Consider the following 23,289-nt stretch of genomic DNA (forward strand, 5'->3'; position numbering starts at 1 on the left):
AGTTCCCAGTAAAATCAATAGGCTGTCCATGTCGAGTATGAACATGTTAAATCCTCCAGAGACATACTGTCTTTGAAGGCACTTTTTGTTTTGGCTAATAGACGAGGGACTCCCCTCTATTATCTTAGAATTACATACTTGTGATTAACATTAATGGGGTGTTACAGTTTCTAAAAATGATGTCCTATTGTGCTGGGCTAACATGAAAAGAATAAAAAATATATATTTACTTGCCTTGCTCCCACGGGGGTCCCCTGTAAGGTGTTCTAGTCACCCACTGAATGCTCTTCTTCCCGCCTCAGTTGGTGATTGGCTGAGCGAGCCATCACTGCGGAGACAAGTCCCTCTCGTAAGGTAGGGGCCTAAGCATCCAGTGGGGAGATTCATGGCCCCATTCTAGAGATTGCAGGGGGTCTCAGAGATTAGACATTTATCTTCTATACTGTAGATAGGGGATATATTTTTATTTATGAGCCCTTTAAAACTCTGTACTTTAAGTTAGTGCTACTTTTAGACAGCTGTCCTCCAGCCATGCAAATTGTACCATATAGGGTAGAGAAGAGAAAATCTCCAGAACTGACAGTAGGATATATGGTAGATACCTCAAATAACACTTCATTCCATTCCAAACACGTTTAGGATAATTAAGGAATATAGCTACAAGACAGGCAACCACGCTTCCCTAAATGCTCTGTAAAGTTCCTTGCAGGGAATCTCCAGGAAGCCTAGCAGCATAGCGGTACTTACATTTGGAGTCATCTAAATATCATTTCAAAGAGTGAATTTATTCATGACTTTTATCAGCCACATAAAAATGAAGGGGAACGTCTTGACGCCTGACTCAGAGCTGTCTTATTTTCATCCTCTCCTAACATGTAACCACTTGGCCTTGTACAGCACGTCTCCTTGTATGCTTTTCCACTCGACTTCGCTTATTTTTCCCTCCTCGATAATCAAATCAGTTATTATTTTTCACGCTGTGCAGTAATGCTGTAATTTTAGGGCCTCTTAAAAAGGATTCCCTGTCGTTTTACTATGTGTGAGATCTGGGAAATACAGCGTGTGAGTGTGTAGGAACAAATAGAGACAGAAATGCAAAGACAATAAATATCAATACTGATTTAATAGTGAAGCTAGAAAAACACTAGCAACAATAAATTAGTTTGGTATCATAATATAACCCAAAGATTAAGTGTGTCTCCTTTTACATTACTGGTGGATGTGAGGCATTAGGTTTGGTTTGGCCCTACACATTAGTTTGTTTTCAGCTGAACACTTGTTTGGCTGACAGCTATCTCCTCAGATTCCCTATACACATGGACGCTCTGCTCAGTCAAGCATGCATGTGTTCTCCATAAATAAAGGAAAAGTTGCTACCAGACATCTCTGGCAGCAGCTAATCTCCCCACGAGCAAAAAGATCAGGCAGTTAAAATCCAACATGGCTGATCCTTTTCTCCCCCAACACTGGCTGTCAGGAGAGAATCGGGAGGCCCCTATGCACATTAGGTGGGAGCTTGGTTCCACTGTAATTGTCAGGTTTGGCTGCTACATATCTAATGTGTATGGCCAACTTTAGGCTACTCTGCATTGTCTCCTTGACTGTGAGGCAGCTTGCTGCGGCAGAAAGTTTCCCCTCAATATTGGAGGCCAAGCAAATATTAATGTGGTTTTCTCATTCTCACCAGTTATCAACAGGATATGCCATAAATGGCTGATAATTGTGGGTTCTATCCCTGAGACACTTACTTTTGAGGAGCGATCACTTGCAATCTGTAGGGAATCCCAGCAGGAATTGTTCTATTTCCCTGCAGCACCACCACAGGCAAGATAAAGCATTGCAATAGGTTGTCCATGTCACGTATGAACATGTTGAGTCCTCTAGAGACCTACTGTCTTCATAGGCACCTTTTGTTGTGGCTGATAGATGAGGGACTCCCCTATATTATCTTAGAATTACATACCTGCGACTGACATTTAATGGGTATTCTGGTTTCTAAAAATGGCCACATGAAAATGAATGATAATTGTTTGTTCCACCTCTGAGACACTCACCTATTTGGAGAACCCAGGTCCAGTGACCACAGTTAGTAACAGAATGACCTGAGAAAGATCCTGTAAGATATTGTCCTACACCTATCAGGTATGTACAGCATATTTACAGCGTAATATATGAGCTAAATATATAATTTAACCCCTTAAGGACCCTTGACGTACGCGTACGTCATGACAGCCTGGTACTTAAGGACCCATGACGTATGCGTACCCAAAATTTGTAACGCAATTTCTCCTGAGTGCGGAAATACCCCATATGTGGGCGTAAAATGCTCGGCTGGCGCACAACAAGGCTCAGGAGTGAGAGTGCACCATGTACATTTGAGGCCTAAATTGGTGATTTGCACAGGGGTGGCTGATTTTACAGCGATTCTGACATAGACGCAAAAAAAGAAATACCCACATGTGACCCCATTTTGGAAACTACACCCCACATGTAATGTAATAAGGGGTACAGTGAGCATTTACGCCCCACAGGGGTCTGACAGATTTTTTGGAACAGTGGGCCGTGAAAATGAAAAATTTAATTTTTCATTTGCACAGCCCACTGTTCCAAAGATCTGTCAAACGCCAGTGGGGTGTAAATACTCACTGCACCCCTTAATAAATTCTGTGAGGAGTGTAGTTTCCAAAATGGAGGTCACATGTGGGGGGTCCACTGTTCTGGCACCACGTGGGGCTTTGTAAACGCATATAGCCCCTGACTTCCATTCCAAAAATTTTTTTCCCCCAAAAGCTCCTTCTCTTCTGAGCATTGTAGTGCGCCCGCAGTGCACTTGACGTCCACACATGGGGTATTTCCATACTCAGAAGAGATGAGGTTACAAATTTTGGGGGGCATTTTGTCCTATTACCCCTTGCAAAAAAATTAAATTTGAGGGGAAACTAGCATTTTAGTGAAAAACAAAAATCATTTACACATCCAACTTTAACAAAAAGTCGTCAAACACCTGTGGGGTGTTAAGGCTCACTGGACCCCTTGTTACGTGCCTTGAGGGGTGTAGTTTCCAAAATGGTATGCCATGTGTTTTTTTTTTTTTTGCTGTTCTGGCACTATAGGGGCTTCCTAAATGTGACATGCCCCCCAAAAACCATTTCAGAAAAACTCACTCTCCAAAATCCCACTGTCGCTCCTTTCCTTCCGAGCCCTCTACTGCGCCCACCGAACACTTGACATACACATGAGGTATTTTCTTACTCGAGAGAAATTGGATTACACATTTTAGGAAGATTTCTCTCCTTTTACCCCTTGTAAAAATTCAGTAACCGGGTCTATAAGAAGTGTGAGTACATGCGAGTGTAAAAAATGAAGATTTTGAATTTTCTCCTTCAATTTGCTACTATTCCTGTGAAACACCTAAAGGGTTAACAAACCTTTTGAATGTCATTTTGAATACTTTGAGGGGTGCAGTTTTTATAATGGGGTCATTTGTGGGGTATTTCTAATATGAAGGCCCTTCAAATCCACTTCAAAACAGAACTGGTCCCTGAAAAATTTCGATTTTTAAAATTTTTTGAAAAATTGGAAAATTGCTGCTATATTTTGAAGCCCTCTGGTGTCTTCCAAAAGTAAAAACATGTCAACTTTATGATGCAGACATAAAGTAGACATATTGTATATGTGAATCAATATATAATTTATTTGGAATATTCATTTTCCTTGTAAGCAGAGAGCTTCAAAGTAAAAAAAAAAAAAGCAAAATTTTCAATTTTTTCATAAAATTTTGGAATTTTTCACCAAGAAATGTTGCAAGTATCAACAAATTTTTACCACTAACATTAAGTAGAATATGTCACGAAAAAACTGTCTCGGAATCAGAATGAAAGGTAAAAGCATCCCAGAGTTATTAATGCTTAAAGTGACAGTGGTCAGATGTGCAAAAAATAGCCGTGTCCTACAGTGAAAATTGGCTGGGTCCTTAAGGGGTTAATGTTAACTGATAAAAAAATGTCCATATTAAATGTTGAATCTCCTACATCTTCATCGTTTATGATTCTCTGCCAGTCTGTTAACATTGGCAGAATCCGTACCCACACATGACTATTACAGCCATCACTGAACTCATTGCGCTTACATCTCTGTTGCTGCCAGGAATCGAAAGACCCACAGACATAGGATATTTTCTTTCTTTTTTTTTTGGACAAAAGAATCTTGTCCTGCCTCCGAGGAAGCATTTCTGTTTAATAACATTATAAAAGTGGAGTGCTATTTAATCAGACTCTCAAACATGGCTAAGTGGGTTTTAGAATAGGTATTCTATACAAAATAATACAGAAAATAATGTGATATCATAAGTAAGCTGTGATTCAATTCATGCTGGTCCAGCTGTGAACTACAGGCTATTAAATATTCAGTATACACTGTAAACCAAAGATCTGCATGGACGCCCACTGAGCAAGACCATGATGATTACGTAACAATAACACGTGGATGGCAGGAACACTGGACTAATTCTTGTTGGTCACTTGTAAACTCCTCGGTTCTGCATCTCCATTTACAGCCTTTCCTTTGTGGCTCTGGAGGTTGTGTTTGCGCTTCGAACAATATGTCACTGTGTAACAAGACAATGCCCCACTTGCAATTGTCTCTCATGTGAAAGACGAGAAAATGCCACATAAATGGTATTTTGTATCTAGATATATAGACTTTCTGGGAAAAAACAGGGGAAGCTTACAGCATATACTGGGGCTCTTGTGTAAAAGAATATACCACTGTAATGGTCATACGGATCTGGATTTGTACAACATTACAATGTTCACCATTAAAAAAATTCTTGAAATAGTAAAAAATTTAAAAAGGGTTTGATATATCCTGATCTGCACCCAAAGGGCAGGGATGGGGCAATATCTGATCTTTCATGATTACCCTACAGCTGCACAAATATAAACACCTTTCATGTGCTGCTTATGGACTCCAGGAAATGAAAAAAAATTAAGGTTAGATACATTTTCCACTTCCTGTTCATCCTACTGAAGAAATTAAACAGTGTTTGTATTTGTGCTGCCTACGGATGCCAGGAAATTACAATTTCAGGTAAGATACGCATTGTTAGTATTCCACTTATCCACACATCAAAGGGGGTTGATTAATAAAACCCATGTCTAGTCCACTAATAAGACATATGGATGTCAAAGAGGGTGACATCTTGCACAGATCATCGCCAGCCAGTTGAAAAAAAAAAGATGGCAGCAAGCCGGTGGACATCCCTTTGTCTCCAAGGACCCCATGACTTGGCTCTATGGGATATGCTCTTGAAAACAATGGATTTTTCTAAAAGGGTTATTCATTGTAAATACAGATATAACTGAACTACAGTTCTGCAACTTTACAATATAGCTTGTGTTTCAATTCCTCAAAATGTATGAATAGGAGCTCTGTTGTTAACATCCACAGGAGAAGAACCTGCTCTGTTCACACCACCATTGAGGTTTCTGTCATCAGGAGAATCCACGACTCACTGCTGGATCCATCACACAGCAGGGACTGTTGACGAACAACAGACCCATTGACTTATAATTGGATCTGTCAGGTTCTAACATAGTAACATAGTTCATGAGGTTGAAAAAAAAGTCCATCAAGTTCAATCTATATCCCTAATGAGTCCATACTGAGTTGATCCAGAGGAAGGCAAAATACCCTCATACTCAAGGTAAAAACTCCTTCCCGACTCCAAATATGGCAGTCAGAATAGATCCCTGGATCAACCTTCTGTCCCTATAGATCTAGAATCCATAACCTGTAATGTTATTATTCTCCAGAAATGCATCCAGACCCCTTTTAAAGGGGTATTCTGGGCAAAAACATTTTATCCCCTAGCTGTCACGCCCCCTCCCATAGACTTGCATTGAGGGGCAGGGTGTGACGTCACACAGGGGCGGAGTCGTGACGTCACGATCTTCCATCCCGGTGGTCGAGATGGACTCAGCCTGAGGACCTCCAGCGGTTCCGGAAGCCGCTACAGGTGGGTGTTGCATGGTAGATCCAGGGGTTCCCCAGCAGCGGGACCCTGGCGATCTGACATCTTATCCCCTATTCTTTGGATAGGGGATAAGATGTCTAGGGGCAGAGTACCCCTTTAAATGCTTTATTTTTGTCAGTTATTGCCCCCTTAACATTTTATTCATCCATTTTGGTTTTCTTTTATTTCTGACCCTTTTATTCCCATAAGGTAAATACTGTACATCTTACAGTGAGAACTTAAGATATTTTTAAAAGTCTACCATTTAGTGTCAGTATTCTTGTTTTTGAGGCCATTATCCCAATTTATATTGTTCAGGGCTTCTCTGAGTTGCCTTCCTAAAGTTCATTGTTTTTGTGGCCCCTCGAGAGATTCCCTCATTTAAGAACAAGTTATAATGTATTATATTATGATCATTATTTTCTAGGTGTCCTTCTACTTGCACTTTAGTTACTCTGTCAGGTCTGTTGGTTAATATTAAGTGCAGTAGGGCGCCCTCTCTGGTTGGCCCCTGCATCATTGCTGCCTTGTTTATTTGCCTCAGTAATTGATCTTCTACCTCTTCCATTATGTTTGGTGGCTTATAGCAAACCCCTATCAGAATTATTATTTTTTTAATCTCCATATATTTCTACCCATAGTGACTCCACATTATCGTTTCCCTCCCATATATCCTCCCACAGTGCAGCCTTCAGACTCGATTTCACATAAAGACAAACTCCTCCCCCTTTCCGTTTTTTTCCATCCTTCCTGAATAGACTATAACCCTGTATGTTGACCGCCCAGTTACAGCTATCGTCCAACCAAGTGTCTGTTCTACCCACTATGTAATTTTCCTCAGCCATCAACCACTCCAGTTCCTCTTTTTTATTGGTCAGACATCTGGAATTCAAAGGTGTATGTTTTCTTCTTTCTACGAAGCCTATCCCTATTAACTATTCTAATCCCTCCAATTCACCCCCAGGTACATTAATAAGCCCCGTCCCTATCTACACTATCTTCCCCCTCTATGTTGTAGGTTCCCTCCCCCCAGTCCTTAGTCCCTAGTTTAAACACTCCTCCACCCTTCTAGCCTTCTCCCCAAGAACAGCTGCACCCTCCCCATTGAGGTGCAGTCCGTCCCTACATTAGAGCCGGTATCCGACAGCGAAGTCGGCCCAGTTCTCCATGAACCCAAACCCCTCCTTCCTACAACAGCTTCTGAGCCACTTGTTTACCTCCCTAATCTCCCGCTGCCTCTCTGGTGTAGCTCGTGGTGCAGGTAATATTTCAGAAAATACCACCTTGGAGGTCCTTGCCTTAAGCTAGCGGCCTAAGTCCCTGAAATCATTTTTAAGGACCCTCAACTTACCTCTTACTTTGTCATTGGTGCCAATATGTACCATGACTGCTGGGTCTTCTCCAGCCCCACCCAGCAACCTGTCAACCCGATGCGCGATGAGCTGAACTCGAGCGCCAGGAAGACAACACACTGTTCAGCGATCCCGGTCTTTGTGACAGATCGCCCTGTCTGTCCCCCTAATAATTGAGTACCCCACTACAAGTACCTGTCTGGCCTGCCCTGCACTGCTCCCTCCCTCCTTAATGGAGCAGACACCCCCTGGCGGTCAGAGGCAGATTCCTGCTGCAGTACTGCTAGCTCTGAAATGGCATCCCCCTCATCCGCCAACCGGGCAAACTTGTTGGGGTGTGCCAGATCAGGACTAGCCTCCCTGACACTTTTCCCTCTATCCCGTTTTCTAACTGTAACCCAGCTAGCTGCCTGACAGTCTTGCCCCTCTGTCCCACTATCCTCCCCCACCTCTACCCCAGAGAGTACTTGCTCACTGAGCAGGAGACTCCTCTCCAAGTTGTCAATGCATCTCAGTGTTGCCAGTGTTCTCCCTTTTTGTTTGCCGTTCTGATGGCAAGAAGAGCAAGGCATGCGTCATATAATGGAATCTCTGATGGAGGTTCCTCCCGGAGACTACAACAAAAGTGTGAATTTCTTTTCCTGTCAAGATCACGAAAACATCAGTAGAACCTGTTGGACTGCATTACATGTCAATATTTGGTGCCGGCATTGTGTTTAGGATGGAAACCAAAACAGATATGCAAATAGAGCCCTAGCCCACAGACGTTTGCCTAGATTGAACAGGTTTTCAGTCTCTGTATATAACCATTTTCTTCATCAACAGCAAGCAGTGATCTTGAAAAAAATAGAAACACAAAGGGGAAAGTTATCATTCCCATCACCAGAGCACAGCAGCAAAAGCCCTGTCTTTGCACTAAAATATTGCTCAAATTCTTGCTTTGAACAAAAAGATTTGCGGTGATAAGGGGCTTGCACAAAACAATGGCACAATGTTGGCACTCTACGCTGCGGCAGGGGATGATTGGTTGCTATGGGCAACTCACCATCTTTACCTCTGGATAGGTTTTGATAAATCTCCCCCTAAGTCCCTTCTCACGTTTATGCATCTACATCATGGATGTAAAACTAGGACCTCCAGCGGTTTCGATCAGGTTCTATGTTAGAACCATGTCAGACTGGCAAAAAACATGTAGCCTGAATGGCTTTGGTTCAAATACAACACTCCAAGAGATATTGCTCTGGTGCCACTATTCCCTCAGAGCACTTGTAACAAGACAAGAGCTAGCTGTGCAATATATACAGCGTCTCCCTGATACTCTGAAGTGGGCGTGCATCACATTCGGGCAGCAAGGTTGTCTTAAGAACTAAAATTTTATTTCATATCATATTTTAAATTCTATTTCTTCATTGAAAACGTAAACACATCCAGGGAGAGTACAAGTTAGGTGGAGGACAAACAAGGGTGGGCCACAATAGTTTCACGCTGAAATGGGGTGAAACAATTGTAGCCTGTCCTTGTTTGTCCCCCGTCTCATCTGTACTTCTGCTCTCCAGCACGTCTCCCTGTATGTATTTACGTTTTCTATGAAGAAATAAAATAAAAAATCTGATGACAGCCTGGGTGAGTGCTCCATTTTCCTTCTTTGCTGGCTTTGGTTCAAATCCCTGGAAATAAGTGATGTCACTGATCCGGTGTAGTGATGTCACTAACCTAGGCCTGGTGGCCCAAGGTGGTCTCTGGTGTGCCTTAGACTCATTAAGATTCTCTAGTACTTCTCTTGGTGTATAAGGAAGAGTTAACCCCACCGGTAGTTTGTTTGTGGTGTGGCATCAGCCTGCTGAAGGTGAGATAGAGATCATTTGCATGTTGCTCTGACAGGATAATTGGGCCCCTGCACCGCACTACATCTATTCTCAGCAAAATGGAATTTTAAAATGTTTTCAGTAACGTGTTTATCGAGTGCCAGGTCAGCGGATTCCTTTATTTTTCTCTTTTTTAACCTTCGGTTTGTAATAGAATAAAAGTGTGTGCTTGACTGATTTTATATGTCAAGGTGAACAGTTCTAGGAATGAAAGGCTCTCCAAGCTGTGACCACAGATTATGTTGTCATATTAATATTATTATACAGCTATCTTCTCTCTCTTTCTTCATTGCTTGACATAGTTCTGGATGACCTTCTGCTATTCTTGCTGGCATCATTACATTTATAACATTGTGGTGAAAAACAAGATTATTTGATATGATAGGTTAAAAATAAACCCAAAAATCTATATAAATAACTAAACTCAATGATCAACAGAATAGTTCAGTAACATGGAAGAATCTCTTCAGTTACAAGAAATTAAGCAGAAAACGACAACCTCATTGGGTCGGGGCATCTTCCCAATCTATGAGATTCCCAACCATATATGTGGTTGTTATAGAAGTGTCCCAGTTGACCATAGCCATGCTTTAAGCTGTCAATCATGCCTATTTCCATTAGTACTGCGTTTGCTTTCCACACTTAGAACACAAGTATATGCTACTGTTTATCTACAGAGGCATATACTGCAGCAGATTGTGTACGAGTAAACGTACCCTGAATTCTGAATTAACAGAGGAAGATTCCCATTCAGGACCTATGTATAAGATCTTTAAGGTGAAGCAGATAGTGACTACACAGAGCATTTCATTGCTTTAGAGTAGCCGACATATCCATCCATTACATGCACAGCTCTTTCATTTCAATAGATGAGGTGTAATGCCTAATTTCACCTAGGGTGGCACTGCAGGGAACATGAACACGTTAACAGGTTCCCCCACAGATTATTGAAGATCACTGAGATACCTGCATTTCTAGCTTATATGTGGGAAAAACTATAGTGATTGGCTATAAGAATCCAAGAACCTCTTACAAAATGAGTTGGCCAATGGTGCCCATGTTGACTGTGGCTCAGCCATTTAAGAATTAGCTGGATTTTGTGCTAGCCATCTGATATTGGTGGCTGTAAATGAGGCATAATTTAGAGTAAGAAATTTTGAAAAAAACTTTCTGGATTCAAAGAATAAATATAAATTTTTGTACGGTGAAAAAATTTCCAAAATACTTTCAATAATTAATCATGATAGTAATCATTTACTGCATCTTAGAAACTATGGCCCAGATTTATCAAACTGTGTGAGAGAAAAATAGAGAGATTTTCCCACATGAACCAATCACAGTTCAGCTAGTTACCTGAGCTATGATTGGTTCCTGGTGGAAAATCACTCTATTTTTTCTTTCACACAGCTTGATAAATCTGGGCCTATCTGTTTACTCCTGGGGATAACAATCAGTCCTGGTTATGTGATGGTCATACGGGTTAGGGCCCTATTAGAGGGGCAGTGCTCCAAAGTGAGCTGAACTTGTAGATCGGCACTCAATTACAGAGCCGTTACACTTTTAAAGTGTCGGACAGAGAGGGCTGTAAGAATGCTTGCTAGATATCCCCTATTATAGGGGAGATGTGCTGCCTATGGTGGATTACTTTTTGGCAGGTTAAAATTACACTTGCTAATTTTTCAGCTGATCACTATCCCTATTGCACAGGGCAATGTTGACCTGTTCAGCTGACAATCACCCTGTGTAATAGGGCCCACAAGGCCTTACAATGCCAAATTGTTGGGTGGATAAGCACTTTTTCCCAATAACATGCCCGAGTGAAAAGGCCAGCGGTCAGCCAAAAGAACACTTAGTTGGCACCTTTTGTGAGGCCAATTAAAAATGTGTGAACACTGGAAGTGCGGATAACAATTATGAAGTTAAGGGCCACACAATAGATGTGACTGTTCCCATGGCCTGGCCTTACAATAAATGGACAGAGATCAGTGATCATTATGGCTACCTACTTGGTCCATCTATAAGGGCACTTCCAAGATGCAACTCTAATACCTGTAGTCACCAAAGCATCTGTACGTCAATCACATGACCAGGACAGAATTCTAAAAAACAAAGAAGGTCTTGAAAGGTATGAAGAACTGATGTGGAAAGTGTCCTAGAATACTGTATATTGTTTTTATTACACAAAGAAGAACATTCATTTGTTGAAACCAAGAATACATTTTTGGGACAGCAGGGGCAATATATTCCTTACCCCTTGCCAGTCCTCCCCTGATTCAAACTGCAGCACATGTATTTAATGCCAAGAGACAATTACAGCATTCTAACAGAAAGCCTCGCGGTGCCACATCCTTATCATCGATGGTGCGGATTCATGCATAAATAATTATTACAACAAATTTAATTCTATCCCCTCTGCTGGTTTGGAAAATGCATAGCAAAACATAAAAAGAAGATTGTTCTGCTGAAGAAGGGCATTCCAAATAAATATATGTATAAATTATTAAACCTGGTAATTCTGCCTGCTCAGTCCTTTTCTTCCTACCAGCAGATAGAATTAATATTGAGCAGGAAGTATGAATAATGTACGCAGAGGGGAGGGCTGTGAATCTACATGCAGCTACCACCTCCTGTCCCACTAACACACTGTGCCGAGTAGTTGTGTTACACATCAGCATGTGGCCACCATAGACTTTTAAGTCAGCAGTGATGGTGTCTGCCGGTGCCTGGGGGCCGTCAGCTGGTACACTTGTCTGTGGCATAAGCGCATACAATACATCCTTCTATGCAGATGTATCAAGAATATCATTTCATCCTCTTCCTTTGCATACACTGGTCTTATGTAAAAACCTGAGGAATCTTGTGTGGCTTTGAGCTAGTATAGGTTTTAGCTAAAATGTATGCCTGTTCGCATGCATAAATTGTAATAAATAAGAGCTAAGCCCTGTCCCTTTATGCTATGCCCTGCCTGGCGAGTGTGGTGTTAAGATGTATATACACTTTAAGATGTTAAAATGTATGTATTTATGCACCAAAATTTGCAACTTTGTTGATACATTGTACCTTAAATGTATAGAATACAAGGCCACCAGTCTTGTTAGATGCTGTGGCTTATACAATGATCAAACCCTTTATTTCTGCACATCCCCTATATGCTCCATAGGATTGAGATCTGGGGAATTTGAAGGTACGGTCAACACTTTGAACTCATGTTCTTTAAACCATTTCTAAACAAGTTTTGCAGCCTGGCCAGGGTACTATGCTGATGAAAGATGTCACTGCCACAGGAATCCTACTGCCATAACAGGAAGGGGGGTTTACCTTTTTAGGTAGGTGGTATGTGTCACAGTAACATGCACATGACTGGTGGGACCAAAGGTTTTACAACAGAACATTACCCAGAGCATCACACAGCACATTGCCAACTTGTCTTCCTCTCATAACGTATCCTGGTGTCATTTTTTCCCCCCGATAAGTGACGCACACACACCTAACAAACATTAATTATCACTTTTTCAATAGATTGATGCTTTCATTCTGATGCTCATTTAAAGGGGTACTCTGCTGCCCCAGTGTTCGGAACATTTTGTTCCAAACGCTTGGAGTAGGCAGAGGGGGTCGTGACATCATGGCCATGCCTTTGTGATGTCACGCCACGCCCCCTCAATGCAAGTATATAGGAGGGGGCGTGGTGGCTAGAGATGAGCAAATTTTATAAAAATTAGATTTCGCCAATTCGCCGAATTTTCTCCAAAAATTTGTTTGGGCCCGAATTTATTTGTGACCATTCGCTATTAAAAACGGCTATTTCTGGCCTACAGAGAGCCTCAATAGCGGTGTAGAACACTTTGCCTTGCTGTAACACGCATAGGGAGTATGCTGTGTTAGTGAAATAATACTGTCATTTAGTATGACATGCAGATTCTTTTGGAAATGTCCTTCATGCCATGTGAATGTAGTGACAAGCATTACCTTCCATTCTGGACTTCTTACCTGGCTTTTATTTATAGCAATTATTTATTTAAATTATATTCAATATTATTAAAAAAATTACAAGTCACTTTTCATAAATTATAAAACATCTTTAAACAAAGTCTGCAAACTACAAGGCTCTTATAAAAGCGATCTTATAAATGCTAAACATTGTTACATGATGTGCATTACAGCTAGCTCTTTCTGTTCCTAAGGCGAGAACAGAAAATAAAAGCGATCTTATAAATGCTAAACATTGTTACATGATGTGCATTACAGACAGAGCTGTAGCTAGCTTTTTTTGCTCCTGAGGCGAGAGCAGAAAATTGTGCCCCCCAACCCCCCCATTTTGGCTTGGGGCACCCCTTGGAAAAATAATAAATAGCGGGACACCCTTACCGAATAATCAGTCATTCTCTTTTTTTTTTCTTCCCCATCTGGCACAGCACATCATGGAACCTGCAACACAAACATATTAGTATTAGGCTCTGCATTTTTCCCGCATTATCCTCCCTTTTTCCCTACAAATAACTCCAGCCTCCTCCACAAGCAATGCCACCAGCCTTCCCACAACGCACAAGGGGGGAGATTTATCAAAACCTATGCAGAGGAAAAGTTGCCCAGTTGCCCATAGCAAACAATCAGCTCGCTTCTTTCATTTCTAACAAGGCCCTTGCAAAATGAAATAAGAATTCTGATTGGTTGCTATGGGCAACTTTGCCTTTGCACAGGTTTTGATAAATCTCCCCCAATGTTTACAGCCTCACTCAAATGCCTCCAGCCCCCCCCCCCCACAAGCACACACAATGCCTCCAGCATTACTCCACACAGTGACAGAGGGGTGTACATGGAAGACAGAGGGGAATACAGGGGTGACAGTGGGTGTACAGGATAACAGAGGGGTGTCCAGGGGTTACAGAGAGGTTAAGAGGGGTGACAGAGAGCTGTAGAGGAGTGAAAGAAGGGTGGGGGTACACTACCTGAAGCTGAGTAGGCCTCTGTCAGCGCTGCCCTTGCTCCTTCCATCCATCCACATAATTCTGCTGTGACCAGGGAGAATCCAGAGTCCAGAGCTGTTCCACAGGAGAGGGAGGATACTCGAGGATTGGAGCTGCAGCATCACCCGTCCCGGTACTGCACATAGATTTCCCTCCCGCCTGGCCTGCATGCCTGTGACTCACAGGTGCGCAGGTCTGGGCAGAAAAATCAAAAAATGTTAGCACCATATTCCCTACCAGAGTGTCCTGGCACCCTGGTTGGGAATCAATGCCTCAGTGTTATGTGTGCTGGACCCCCCTTGTGTTCCCTTGCAACAGCGCACCTGAGGTGATCACCTCACTCGCCTCATCAGAGCTACAGCCCTGATTACAGAACATACAAGTGCAAAGAACACAAACTTCAAAAAACACTAAAATCTATGATAAAAGAGCTATAAAAAAAGAGGTAGTATTATATGTGACAAGGTCATCAAGGTTGGATTTAAAACGGGGGCAGTTTAAGTTGTAGAAATTTCCCGCAACAGCCTGTTCCATAAACCTGAGTGAGGGGAACTCTGAGGATAATGCGCTCCAGTACGCTTAAAACAGTTTTTGTGTACAACACCAGCTGGTGTGTACTTTTGCCTGGCCTTTCACAGTATCAAGGCCCTTAAGACTTTAACAGGAACAAAATAGTACACCGCTTAGATATACGTATGTGGTATGCTTTTATGAGGGGAGGACAATGTGCTCTAGTACGCTTAAAAAAGTATTTGTGTACACCAGCCGGTGTGTACTTTTGGCTGGCCTTTCACAGAATCTAGGCCCTTAAGATTTTAACAGGGTCAAAATAGTAGACCACTTTGATGTATGTATGTGGTATGCACTTATGAGTGGAGGACAAAGCGCTTCAGTTCGCTTAAAAAGTATTTGTGTACAACACCAGCAGTACACACCAGTGCTGCAGCACACAGTCGCTGTGTACTACACCCAAAATTGCACTTTCTCTCTCAATCTCACTCTCTTCTCTATCAGTGCTTCTATGCAGGATTTGTACTTGAGGTGAATCACTGCTGTTCTGTGCAACACACTGTGCAATACTCTGCTCTCTGTCCCTCATGTGACTTTATAGACCTGAGGTCCGTCAGGTGATTTTATAGACCAAAGTCTGACAAAGTCTGATAAAAAAAAATAAAAAAAACATTGACATTTTACCAATGGAACTAGAAGTCAACTGTGTTTTCTTCTGCATTAGATAACCCTGTAGTGCAAATGATAAAAACACCAACTGGGAATCTGCCTGGGATTACATCAAGGAAAACACCCAGGCTATTTACAGCAATAGTTTTTTCACTGCAGACTGACATGTAGATTCAATATAAGATATGAATAAGATATGAATGCCTCTGTCACTTAAAAAAAAGACTTTTGACATGTCATTGAGCCATGAAAAAAACAATGCAAAGTCAAACAGCACAAGGAGCAGCTATTCATGGCTAACAAGGTCTAAATCGTCAGCAAGTCAGCAATCCCATAAACTGGTAAGTTGGTTCAATAAATAAGTAGATCTAACAGAACAGCTGAGTGCTTCCCTCCTGGTCTGTGCCGTGATCTCCATCTCACTGCAGGAAATGGACTTCACAGGCCCAGAATGGAGACCTCCTCCTGCAGAGAGATGGAAAAGGAAGCCAGGAGGTGAAGCACTTAGTCAGTGGAACGATTGGTGACTAGGATCAGACATGTAACCTGCAGGGCCCTATAACAAGGCCAACCACCTACCTTGAGCTTTTTACAATACTGGTGTTAATGCCCCCCCCCCCCCCCCTTTGTCACTACTAACAATTTACCTGGGTATGTATGAATTTTTCCCCATTTTATCTGATTATTTGCCGTGTAATCCTACATTTCTTCAGTAGGTGCCAGAGCAGAGAAAATATGGGGCTAGCCAGAGCTACCCCCACCAAACATTCAGAAAAATAGAAAGCCAATGCAAATGTAGTACCCCAGTCCAATAGTTCCAGCTACCATCTGTAATAAGGTATTGTGTGGCAAGGTTTTTGCAACCTGCATAAATGTGTACTGTAAGTGTATTTGCAAAGGTATTTATGTGCATTTAACCATGTTCACTGCATATACTGAGGTATTCACTGTGTAAAGGGTTAACATTTGTTCATTACTATATAACAGATGAACAATGCCTTGGTCACATGATACTCCCCCACCAATGATTGCAGGAGAGGTTCTTAGTCCAACCTTTCCCTTCCAGGAGAAGGGGTTGACCTAAACCTCTTAGTCAGTAGTCTTCGGCTAGCTTTTTCGAGTGGCACATGTCTCCTAGCTCAGCTCCTGCTAGGCACACATACACCTAGGTAAAGGTTTTCTTCTCTAGGTGAAATTCTGTCTACAGTCAAGCCACTGTTGCTGTTCATGCTAGGTGGATAAGGTTCTCAAGTTCTTCATCTCCAAAAAAGGAATTTTCTGTCTTTGTCAGAGAGAATAAGCCTGAACAAGGGTCGCTCTGCAAAACTAATCTCTTCCATGACCTGTGATCTGAGTTAGTGCTGGGTGACTGTTACATTATCAATAGTTCTCCTGCCCATGTCCCTATGTGTATCTTGTCACAAACCATGAGTAAAGTCACGTAAGCAAAAAGAGTCTTTATATTGCACCACATTAAGCTAACCTGAGAAGATCCTCCTCAGTACTTTCAGTGTATTGGATTGTGAACATATACATCTGTATTAGTTATTACACTTTTATGTGTTAAAAAGAGGTTTTGCTCCTGCACTTTACACTACGAGAACAACTCCATTGACAAAAGCTAGTTGGGTTCATTGGGTTCAGGAAACATCAGGCTAGCTACACCACCCTGAAAAATGACAAAATATTTGAAGGACTCCTCCTCCTAGCCGATCTGAGTAACAAATGTCCCCTTGCACTACACAAAGAGTATGCCTTACAGATAAAAGTGCTGGCCGGTTACAGTAGGATCCAGGAGATCAACTCAACATTGGGGGAAACTAATAAACAACAACAACAACAACAAAAAAGATTCATAGACCCAAGCAAGTATGCACATTATAAAAATAGATAAAGTTGTAAAAAATATATCTGACTGGCATGGGTATCCTGTGCCAACCAAGGGCATTATTAGCCTAAAAGTACACAGCAGAGTTGTAATTGTTGTAATATTTATAAAGCGCTGTTTGATCCTGGAGGACTGCGGATCGGCTGGTGTGTTATGCTGCATTCTGTTTTATTTCACTCCAGGCGGCAAAAAGAATTAGGCGAAACTTGAGTCTGATAGCATCCTTACCTGCAGAATACGGCTCCTGCTTCTCAATGTAGATGAACTCTTTCCTCTCGTACTTGGCTCTAATCCACTGCTCACGGAGCACTCTGCAAGCACAAAGGACACCTAATTCAGCCAGCACATTAGGCACATTGTCAATGGCGTCTTATCTACTCACACGTGTTACTAAAACAGCCAAGGATCAATAAGTCACTGATAATACAATAAGGTCTTGAAGTGACCATTGTCCCTGTCATGATGAAGAAACATTTTGTTACCTTAAAGGAGAAGTTGTACGCGGACTTTAAAGCCACCTTCACTGTATGAGACCTTTGCATTATTTGGCTTTTTTCGTTTCTTTGAGTTTGAAGATAGTAAGCTGGAGAGTAACAGACCTGGGCACTGTTATCTCCAAGCAATAGAAACTGCATCAGATATATTAATGTACAGTGCCCTGATAATTTACTAAAGAGCAACAACATATACGGCCACATAGAATCCAGACACAGAATATTAACTACGTCCAGTACACTGAAGTTATTGTTCGCTACTCTGGTGGTATATGACAGTAAAGGTGTCATCATTCTAAAATTCTGGGGTAGTTAAAGGGTTAAAGTCAATATTACTGGTAGCCTGGGCCAATAGAAGGGGGGGGGGGGGGGGCAATGTCAAAATCCTTGGTGGTCTACTGTAGTAAAGGGGTTAATATCAGTGTTCTTGGTGGTCTATGGAAGTGAATGAGTTAAAGAGGTATTCCAGTTTGACAATGTTTAAATCATTTTTGTAAATAGAGTCAGGTGAGGGAGATTAGGGCAGGAAAGTACTGTATGCTACACTGGAATACCCTTTTAACCTCTTCAGGACATAGGGCGTAATAGATACAATTCAGTCCAGCGATCTGCGGCGATTCCGGGTCAATCGGGTCTCCAGTGACCCGGTGACCCGGAATTACTGGCTGTTCGGGGCCGTCTCTGACGGCCCCGAACAGCCAGAGCCTGCAGGGGTGAGGTGGCACTGGTGCCACCTCACGATCGGCTTGATTCGTCGGCCGGATTACCGGCCGACCAATCAGGGCGCCTGCTGCGGGTGTCACTCCCGCACCCGCTCCGCCCCTCTTCCGGAGGACGTGAGCGGGTGCGGGACGTGCACCCCGGGTGCTGGGGACCCCGATCCCCGGCGCCCCTGTTGGGATCGGGGCCCCAGGAGCAGCTGCGGCGGCGGAGACGACGAGGGACTGACCTGTGCGGCGAGGATCGTTGGAGGTGAGTGACAGCCTCCTGCTGTTGCTTAGCAACAGATCCCAGCATGCAAAAAGGGCATGCTGGGAGCTGTAGTTATGCAACAGCAGGAGGCAGACCACCACAACTCCCAGCATTCCCTTATGGGCATGCTGGGACTTATGGTTTTGCAACAGCTGGAGGCACATTCTTTCTATGGAAAAGTGTACCTTCAGCTGTTGTATAACTACAACTCCCAGCTTGCACAAACAGCTAAAGTGCATGCTGGGAGTTGTAGTGGTGCATCTGCTGGTTGCATAACTACAACTCCCAGCATGCCCGTTGGCTGTCGGTGACTGCTGAGAGTTGTAGTTTTGCAACAGCTGAAGGCACACTGGTTGTGAAACTCAGAGTTTTTTTTTTACCTAACTCAGTGTTTCACGACCGGTGTGCCTCCAGCTGTTGCAAACTACAACTCTCAGCAGTCACCGTACACCATGCACCGTACATGCTGGGAGTTGTAGTTTTGCAACAGCTGGAGGCACACTGGTTGTGAAACACTGAGTTAGGTCAAAAACTCAGTGATACATAACCAGTGTGCCTACAGCTGTTGCAAAACTGCAACTCTCAGCAGTCACCGACAGCCAACGGGCATGCTGGGAGTTGTAGTTATGCAACAGCTGGATGACCCCCCCCCCCCCCCAATGTGAACGTACAGGGTACACTCACATGGGCGGAGGATTACAGTAAGTATCTGGCTGCAAATTTGAGCTGCCGCAAACTTTCTGCTGCAGCTCAAATTGCCAGCGAGAAACTACTGTGAACCCCCGCCCGTGCGACTGTACCCTAAAAACACTACACTACACTAACACAAAAAATAAAATAAAAAGTAAAAAACACTACATATACACATACCCCCCTCCCCTCCCCAATAAAAATGAAAAACGTCTGGTACGCCACTGTTTCCAAAACGGAGCCTCCAGCTGTTGCAAAACAACTCCCAGTATTGTCGGACAGCCGTTGACTGTCCAGGCATGCTGGGAGTTTTGCAACAGCTGGAGGCACCCTGTTTGGGAATCACTGGCGTAGAATACCCCTATGTCCACCCCTATGCAATCCCTAATTTAGGCCTCAAATGCGCATGGCGCTCTCACTTTGGAGCCCTGTCGTATTTCAAGGCAACAGTTTAGGGCCACATATGGGGTATCGCCGTACTCGGGAGAAATTGTGTTACAAATTTTGGGGGGTATTTTCTGCTTTTACCCTTTTTAAAAATGTAAAATTTTTGGGAAAACAAGCATTTTAGGTAAAAAAAATTTTTTTTTTTTTACATATGCAAAAGTCGTGAAACACCTGTGGGGTATAAAGGTTCACTTAACCCCTTGTTACGTTCCCCGAGGGGTCTAGTTTCCAAAATGGTATGCCATGTGGGGGGTTTTTTGCTGTCCTGGCACCATAGGGGCTTCCTAAATGCGGCATGCCCCCAGAGAAAAATTTGCGTTCAAAAAGCCAAATGTGACTCCTTCTCTTCCGAGACCTGTAGTGCGCCAGCAGAGCACTTTTCACCCCCATATGGGGTGTTTTCTGAATCGGGAGAAATTGGGCTTCAAATTTTTAGGGGTATTTTCTGCTATTACCCTTTTTAAAAATAAAAAAATTTTGGGAAAACAAGCATTTTAGGTAAAAAATTATTTTTTTTTTTTACATTTGCAAAAGTCGTGAAACACCTGTGGGGTATTAAGGTTCACTTTATCCCATGTTACATTCCCCGAGGGGTCTAGTTTCCAAAATGGTATGCCATGTGGGTTTTTTTTGCTGTTCTGGCACCATAAGGGCTTCCTAAAGGTAACATGCCCCCCAAAAACCATTTCAGAAAAACGTACTCTCCAAAATCCCCTTGTCGCTCCTTCCCTTCTGAGCCCTCTACTGCGCCCGCCGAACACTTTACATAGACATATGAGGTATGTGCTTACTCGAGAGAAATTGGGCTACAAATACAAGTAAAAATTTTGTCCTTTTACCCCTTGTAAAAATTCAAAAATTGGGTCTGCAAGAACATGTGAGTGTAAAAAATGAAGATTGTGAATTTTCTCCTTCACTTTGCTTCTATTCCTGTGAAACACCTAAAGGGTTAAAACGCTGACTGAATGTCATTTTGAATACTTTTGGGGGTGTAGTTTTTATAATGGGGTCATTTATGGGGTATTTCTAATATGAAGACCCTTCAAATCCACTTCAAACCTGAACTGGTCCCTGAAAAATACTGAGTTTGAAAATTTTGTGAAAAATCGGAAAATTGCTGCTGACCGTTGAAGCCCTCTGGTGTCTTCCAAAAGTAAAAACACATCAATTTTATGATGCAAACATAAAGTAGACATATTGTATATGTGAACCAAAAAAAAATGTATTCGTAATATCCATTTTCCTTACAAGCAGAGAGCTTCAAAGTTAGAAAAATGCAAAATTTTCAAATTTTTCATCAAATTTACGGATTTTTCACCAAGAAATGATGCAAGTATCGACAAAAATTTACCACTATGTTAAAGTAGAATATGTCACGAAAAAACAATCTCGGAATCAGAATGATAACTAAAAGCATTCCAGAGTTATTAATGTTTAAAGTGACAGTGGTCAGATGTGCAAAAAACGCTCCGGTCCTTAAGGCCAAAATGGGCTCCGTCCTGAAGGGGTTAATGTTAGTACACCTGGTGATCTAGGGGAGTGAAGGGGTTAATCATTGGTGAATGGCAGTGTAAGGCTAGGTTCACAATGTGGAATCTCTGGGCAGAAAATTTCCACCCAGAGATTCCGAGTGCAGAATCATTCAGCGCTAGGACCGCACGGACACTGCAGCCTCCAATAGACTACAATGTGTTCCTTGAGTATTTCCCCCTGAAGAATGAGCAACACCATTCTTCAGGCGGAAATTTTCAAGCGGATTTTCCGTTTAACAAATTCCGTTTCATAAATTCCGAATTGTGAATTTGAGAATGGAAACCCATTCACTATACTATACATTTTAGCAAGTGGAATTTCTGCCTGCAATTTCAAAGCAGAAATGCAGAAATGCAGGCAGAAATTCTGTAGTGTGAACCTTGCCTAAAGGTTAAAGCTGCATACCTGGTGTCCAGTGGCTACTCCAGTATTGCCCTGGCTATAACAGGAGGCTGAACAATGAGGGTTCAGCTTCCTGTCTCATTCTTGCATTGATTATAGAGATAAGTGCAGGGATAAGAGAGATGATAAAGCAGCTGTAAGGCTAGGTTCAGGCTACGGAATCTCCGGGCAGAAAATTTCCGCCCAGAGATTCCGAGCGGAATTTCTGCCCGCAATTTCAAATCGGAATTGCAGGTGGAAATTCCATAGTATGAACCTAGCCTAAGGCTAGTTCACACTGTGTAATTTCTGGGCAGAATTTCTGCTGGAGATCGAGCCGGCGGCACTAGGACCGCGCGGACTACATTGCCGTCCCCATAGATGGCCATGCATTTCTGAGCAGATCTCCCAAAAGATCCACCCAGAAATGCATTGCGGGCTATGGGGGCAGCAATGCAGTCTGCTCGGTCCTAGTGCCGCCAGCTTGATCTCCTGCAGAAATTCTGCCCAGAAATTCTGCAGTGTGAAACCAGCCTAACTCTTCAACCCCACACTACTCTCCATGATTCTCCAGCATGATTTAGGAGCATTTTTTCTTTTAAGGTGTCAGCTTAATGAATTTTCTCCGGCAGCTACACAGCCATACAGCTGCATGGACAGCCTTTGACTATAATGAGGTCAGTTCAGTTTCCCAGGAAAATGTTGAAAGGAGCCACAAACACTTTACTTTACCAATAAGGATAGGGGGTGGGATGTTTTACAGGATTGGATTGGACATTGTAATTCTATTCTAGTGATATATCACAATCACTCTTTTGAACAGCAGAAGCATGGATTTTGCATCTGCAGGGAGATAGGGAAAGCTATTCTGATAATATCAAAGCACTGCTAGTAAATGGGGTAGTGCAAGTAAGAAAAAAAAACATGGCTTTTTTAATCTTAAAGGAGTACTCCAGTGTAGGAACACTTATCCCCTATCCAAAGGATCGTTGGACCCCCTGCAATCTCCTGCACACCACCCCGGAAGTCCACAGGAACGGGGCGTGACGACCCCCACAGAAAGCCTTGGCTGACTTGCTCCCTCCATTTATCTCTATGGGATAGCAGGAAATACCTGAACACTGTACATTGGGGGAAAAAAAGTATTTAGTCAGCCACCAATTTCTCCCCTTAAACCCTTAATGACCAAGCCCATTTTCACCTTAAGGACCAGGCCAATTTTATTTTTGCGCTTTCGTTTTTTCCTCCTCGCCTTCTAAAATCCATAACTCTTTTATATTTCAATCTACAGACCCATATAAGGGCTTGTTTTTTGCGTGACCAATTGTGCTTTGTAATGAAACCTCTCATTTTACCATAAAATGTACGGCGAACCCCCCCAAAATTTTTTTTAGGGAGGAAATTTTAATGAAAACCTAAATTTTGCACATTTTGGAGGGGTTCGTTTTCCCACTGTACAATTTACGGTAAAAATGACGTGTTCTTTATTCTGTGGGTCAATACAATTA

The 23,289-nt window shown here is 42.5% G+C and overlaps 1 protein-coding gene across 1 annotated transcript in view; it reads right to left on the reverse strand.

The window, feature by feature from the left end:
- ADAP1 (ArfGAP with dual PH domains 1) overlaps positions 1 to 23,289 on the reverse strand; it is a 196,060-nt gene that overhangs the window by 86,913 nt on the left and 85,858 nt on the right. The window contains exon 4 of the mRNA XM_056537023.1: positions 17,493 to 17,575. Coding sequence (XP_056392998.1) covers positions 17,493 to 17,575 — 83 coding nt within the window. The remainder of the gene's footprint in view (positions 1 to 17,492; positions 17,576 to 23,289) is intronic.

This window comes from Hyla sarda, chromosome 8 (genome assembly GCF_029499605.1).
Source record: "Hyla sarda isolate aHylSar1 chromosome 8, aHylSar1.hap1, whole genome shotgun sequence".
Taxonomy (NCBI): domain Eukaryota; kingdom Metazoa; phylum Chordata; class Amphibia; order Anura; family Hylidae; genus Hyla; species Hyla sarda.